We start from the raw sequence: 6335 nt of genomic DNA, 5'->3' as shown, positions 1-6335 counted from the left end.
GACGGCACATCCGAATATTTTGATGTGGGACACGTCTGGCTCATGACTCGTTAGTAACTGGGATGGCGAATATCTATGCTCACTAGATGGCCTGATGCGAATCAGTTCTGCTGCAAGTAATACTGCATGTCCCCACGCTGATACCGGGAGTTGAGACCTCATGAGTAATGGCCGGCTATCAGCTGGATACGTTTAATGAAGGATTCGGCCAAGCCGTTCTGTGTATGTACATGTGCCACAGAGTGTTCTACACTTGCCCCCATGGACATACAATACTCATTAAACGCCTGGGACGTAAACTCACCAGCATTGTCTAGACGTATAGTCTTTAAAGGAAAATCTGGAAAATGTGCTCTCAGTCTTATAATCTGAGCAAGCAGACGTGCAAATGCCATGTTTCGTGTGGATAGTAGGCAAACATGCGACCATCTGGTCGATGCATCAATCAGGACCATGAAATATCGAGACGTCCCACTAGGTGGGTGTATTGGTCCACATATATCTCCCTGAATCCTTTCCAGAAAATTTATGATTTCCTTATTAACTTTGGCTGGTGATGGCCTAGTTATGAGTTTCCCTTGTGCACATGCTGCACATGTGAGATTGTATGGGACAACTCCTTTAAATGTGTGCCCTTGTGAATTCATTATCAGTTTTCGCATCATCCTAGTACCGGGATGGCCAAGCCGGTCATGCCATAGAGTGAAATTGTCGCAGGCATTAGCCTCGATCATACTGATCTTTGCATTGTATAGACCAGTATCTATTGCGGGAACGGTCTCTAGGACCGTCTTATTGCCTTGGGTGATCGAAAATATGTTAAGGAATTCTTTATTTCCTTCTTCCCATGTTTCAAGGTGGAAACCGTTCAATCTTATATCCTTGAAACTCAATAGGCTCCTTTTAGAGCTAGGGGAATAAAAGGCATTTTTAATCTCTAGACGAGTGCCTTTAGGCATCAATATATAAGCCTGGCCGTGACCCTCAATCAGGCCGGCCACACCCGCAATAGTGTGTATGTTTGCACTTTGCATTATGAGATTAACGAAGTATCTTTTGTCTCTAAGAATTGCGTGACTTGAGCCACTATCCACCACGAGTATACTCATCTCATTTATTCTATATAAGAAGATTTCTAATCTCATAGACTTTATAAAGTTTTAAAGCTTTCATATTATAAATTCAAACAAAAAATAAAAAACACCAAAGCAGTCAAAGAACAATCAAAAGTAAAAGTCGAATTTAGTCTTTAAGACAATCTGATGTCTCATGATCCATTGGATCATCCTTTTCATGGTCGAAATCATCATCAGCATCATACCCATTATCGTGAACCATATGAACTTTTGGGTTCTTGTTCTTAAGACTCTCTTGATAGAGTTCACATAGATGTTTAGGAGTTCTACTCGCACCACACCTGTGACAAACGGATTTGGTCAAGTAAGACGGCTTGGATATACCGCCTCGACCGCGGCCAAAATTGGCTCTTCCACGGCCATGGTTGGAACCACGACCACGGTTATTGTGGTTTCCATATCCACGACCATAAGCATAATTTTCACGGCCATATGCATGATTGTCACGGCCACCACGTCCCTTGTACCCACCACGGCCTCTACCGTGTGTTCTTCTCTCATTATAGACGTGGTTGCTTCCTTTGGGATCTTTCTTTTCATGTTCAGCTTTGTGAGCTTCTGGTAATGGTGCTGAACCTGGAGGTCTCATCTCACTGTTCTTCATCAGGAGTTCATTATTAGCCTCGGCCAAAAGTAGGCACGAGATCAGATCAGTATATGTGGCGAATCCTCTCTCTCTATACTGCTGCTGCAGCAACACATTCGTTGAATGGAATGTAGAGAAGATCTTATCAAGTAACTCTTTCTCGGTTACTTCTTCACCACACAATCTCATCATTGAGACTATTTTGAATAATACAGAATTGTATTCATCCACTGACTTATAGTCCATGAATCTGAGATTCTTCCACTCATATCTAGCCTTTGGAAGTAGCACCGTTTTCTGGTGATCATATCTACGCTGTAAAGCAGTCCCAAGGTCTAGTGGATTTTCCATTGTTAAGTACTGATCCTTTAAACCTTCCATGAGGTGATGGCGTATAATACTAATCGCCCTGTATCTGTTTTTATCACTCTCATTGTTTCCCTCGACGATAGTATCACCGAGTCCCTTTTACCTCAGGTTGATCTTTGTATCTAGCGCCCACTGTAAGTAGTTATCTCCTGAGAGATTAAGAGCTGCGTAGTCTAGATTTGAGATTTTCGACATCTGGATCACATTGTCATTTAAAATTCAGATTCACAATGTGATCATTCGACCATAAGCCTTTCAAAAGAAATCGGCTACAAGCATGCTTTATGCGGCCATGTAATCAAACAATAGGATCGGCTATGTAAATCTACTTGACCATGGTGCGAACAATCCTAATTCATGATTCTACATTTGATAGAGAGACTAAGGCCACACGGCTATATGCTTTTATCAATGTGATCAAATTCGGATTCGTATGTTCTATATGCTGGTCGATTTTAAATAATACGAATGCAATTCAATTCAGATTTAGATGTAATGCAAACAATCTTAGTAATTTTATTTCTATTAAATTCAATTTATGAATTTAGGGTTTCAATTTAAACAATAAGGCTGCTGGTTTCAATCAGTATGATTTCAAGGTTTCAAGGCCTCTAGGGTTTAAATTCGATTTAGATTATTCAAGCAATCTATCAATCCTAAAACCTCAGATCATCAAACACTCAATCAAGAACAATCAAAATCGGATTCAATCCTTTAGGTTTAGGGTTTCGATTCTAGAATTAGGGTTTCTTAAATTCTGATCAGGAACAATCAATAACAGCAATCAATTTGTTCTAAGGAATCGATTTCTATATCTAGTTATGAGATTGTCGATTTTTGATTGTAGGTTTTAGGGTTTTGATCAAGAACATGAAATTCCATAATAATGGATTGGGGGTTTTAGGTTTGATCATTATGTTCTCAGATTAAGTATGTACCTTTGTTTTGTAGGTCTGAACCGGACCACCAAAGATCAGAGACGAGCTGAGACGAACGGACGCGGGACGGCTCCTATCGGGTCGTGGTGCCGAGGACGATCGCGAGCTGTTGCTTGTCGCGGATGGAGTTGCGTCTGGACGGGATTGTGATCTGAACTGGACGCAAGCTGAGTTGAAGCTGAGGACGTTGGACACCAACAGGAAACGTCTGAAGCTGAGCTTGATCGGAGTTGAGACGAGACAGTGGTCGTCTAGGATCGTTGCCGCCGGCTTAGGGTTTTAGGTTTTTAGGTTTCGATTTTTGTCTCAGGGTTTTGGAGTCTATCGTGCTGATAACGTGTTGTAAAAGAATGGGAATTCGATCTATCTTATTAATGAACAAAAGAAGTTCCTTTTATAAGGATTACAAAGTATAAGTAAAAAGGAAATTATCCAAAACCTAATCTAACAGGAAATAGGAAAACTACTAAACATAGAAAAGGAAAGTTGTAGTCTTGGCCGACTGGGAACTTGGCCGGCTCTCTCTCTCCCACGGTTGGGCCTTGACTCGGTCTTGGTTATGGATCATCCACTTAATGATTTATAACATAAAGATGAGAAACTAGAAGATTGTAAGTGAAGATGAAATATATTTGGAATATTCCTTTTACAAAGAAGAAATGAAGCAAACCATTGGAGTGAATGTGCTTTTTTCTTTTTTCATTCTGAAGAAAGTAAACATTTGAAGATAAAAATGAAATCAACCATTAGAGATGGTTTTACACAGTCCAGCTTCAAATGTTTTTTTTTTAAAAGAAAAACGTCTTTCTCGAAATATCATTTTTTCTTCAGAGAAATATGAAACACTCTAATGAAACAAGTGGGTTCTCTAACAACTCTTCGGTGGTATAACCGTGGTTTTGATATGGTTGCTGATCCGACGTGTTTTTATTCGGATCTAACCTAACCCGACCCGGAGACTGACCATTCTTACGAGTCCTTGCCCCACCCACCCGACTCTGATCCGAATCCATCACGGATCTATTCGCCGCCGGCGATCTCGACCTTCTTCCGGATCTCTCACCCGGGTCTCTCATACCCGACCCGACTCTCGCTCCAGTATTACTATTACACACTCCGTTGTTTCTCTTATGAGGAGACTGATCGGTTCTTCGGGTCGGATAATTATTACCCGTGACCCGAGTCCGAGTTTTAGCCGGAGATCTCTGAGATTTCCTCTGCTTCACTTCTTCCTCACCGTACCCATTCATCACAGCCGTCGAAGAAACACTCTCACTCAAGCTCAAGCTACATATCTCGGAAACCTCTGATCCTTCTTCCGGGTCATTCGAGTCGGGTCGGGTCATACACGAATCCGGAGCAACTTTCAGTTTTTCCTCCTCTCTTCCCCGGATCTTCCTTTTCACCGGATCATCCATGACTGAGTTTTGGACACTAGAGGAAGTAGTGTGAAATGCTGTCTCTGACAAGACTTCTTTGACGACCGTTTCTTCTTCGCCAATGGTTGTGTTCTTGTCGGACACGTTCTCGTTGGTCCGATCAGCGGTGCCGGAGCTAACGCAGCAACCCATGTGAGAGAGAGGGTGAGAGAACACGATATCGTTTGATCGGAGATGGAGAGTAGTACTACTCTTTTGGTTGTGAGATGACAGCAGAGGGATGATTCATTATTGTGAAGCTAGAGCACGTGAAAGAGTATTTATTGTTAAAATTTTTGGGACAGTTGATAAATTGATGTGAGTGAAAAAAATAATAACAACTACCCTAAAGTAGCTTTAATTTTCATAATAACTCAATAGTAGTGGTGAATAAGCGCCATGCATATTTCAATTTCTTGACTCTCGAATATAATTACGTTAATAAAGTCTTGTTAACTTTACAGATAGTTGACAATAAGACCGGTGATTGAACTTGATCTGAGTCCTACTGAGTTATATAAGTGTCGATGATTTCAAGTTATTAGCAGTTTAGCACAATCACTTTAATGAGTTCACGACCGCAGTAGCTACGTGTCATGGGAGACTTTGACTTTCCTCCCAAAAATGCACTAAACGGGAAATAGATACACACACTACTCACTTTGTAGAATCAATGGTGATACAACTCAAGAGAATATTGATACTTAGCACAACACACTGTGATGCTATACTTCACAATGATCGAGCCTTCCCGGAGTTTGGAAGATGAGTAAACCGACTCTTTCTCTAACTCTGTTTTTCTTTCTCTTGTTGCGTGTGAGGTTGTTATGCGGGTTAAGAAGACAGTACACGTCATCTCGACTTAATAAATCTGTTAAGCTTCACAATGTGTTGCGGGTAAGGTTGTTATGCAGATCAGATGTCGAGCTTCACCGAGTCTCGGCCCAGATCCTTTCTTCCTTCTATTCGCTCTTTAAACTCATTCCAGAAGTCCACTCGTGTTATGTTGAAGGTCAAGTCAACAATAATAAAATGAATTTTATGTGAGATCCATTCACATCCTTTGAAATTAGATTAGTTAAAAAAACTTCTTAAAAGTGTAAACGAAAGTTCAAGATAAAAATAATGCAGATGTCGTCAAAAAAACATATTTAAAGATCTAAAAGATATATATTTTCAACCACGGGGTGGTGGGCTAGTGGTCTTGAGACAGTTTCCCCCCAATACGGACCCCGCCAATCGTGGGATTAGTTGGTTGACCTCGGTCGCCGGATCCCCACGGATATCAAAAATAGAAAATATATATATATATATATATATATATATATATATATATTTTCTAGTCACATGCATAACATGGTTTCATATCTATACATGGCTCATCTCCCTTTTTAATTACCACTGAACGTAACAATTTTATAAACATTATTGAGCTTCCAGACAAAAAATTTAGTATAGATGATACGTAAGCTCTAAGAAACATTTTGACAAAAATAAAGCTATGTATGTAAAAGCAGATGATAGTTTAGTTCTGAGATATTATAATTCATGAAATCCAAATATAGCTAACAAACGAGAGGACCTGCTTTTAATAATAAAGGTGAGAGAGATAAAGGTTTTCTCAGAAATCTCAGATCGTATTATAAGTTATAACATAAGACGAATCTAACAACCAGAAAAGCATGTTACCTTACCACTTACCACATCAATATATTTCAAACAAGTTAATGCTTATTAGGTTCGGGATTAAAGATTGAGCAGGCCGACAATAAAATATTGCTGCACACTTTTCACACCGACAGTGAAAAAACACATTCATTCTCTCTCCCTTCAAGTAATTTTCTTGTAATAAGCATATGAAAATAAATTTTAAAATCTGGCAAATCTT

General features: G+C 39.9%; 1 protein-coding gene across 1 annotated transcript; it reads right to left on the bottom strand.

Moving 5' to 3' along the window:
- Nucleotides 1–3711: 3711 nt before the first annotated feature.
- LOC106295819 lies at nt 3712–4692 on the bottom strand. Its single transcript, XM_013731813.1, has one exon. It carries the CDS (start codon nt 4598–4600, stop codon nt 3857–3859), a length of 744 nt encoding a protein of 247 aa, XP_013587267.1. The 5' UTR covers nt 4601–4692; the 3' UTR covers nt 3712–3856.
- Between the last annotated feature and the right edge of the window lie 1643 nt (nt 4693–6335).

The sequence above is a fragment of the Brassica oleracea genome, chromosome C1 (assembly GCF_000695525.1).
Source record: "Brassica oleracea var. oleracea cultivar TO1000 chromosome C1, BOL, whole genome shotgun sequence".
NCBI classification, from domain to species: Eukaryota; Viridiplantae; Streptophyta; class Magnoliopsida; order Brassicales; family Brassicaceae; genus Brassica; species Brassica oleracea.
Note: the sequence above shows the minus strand (reverse complement) of the source record. Positions and strands in the feature narration are given on the sequence as shown.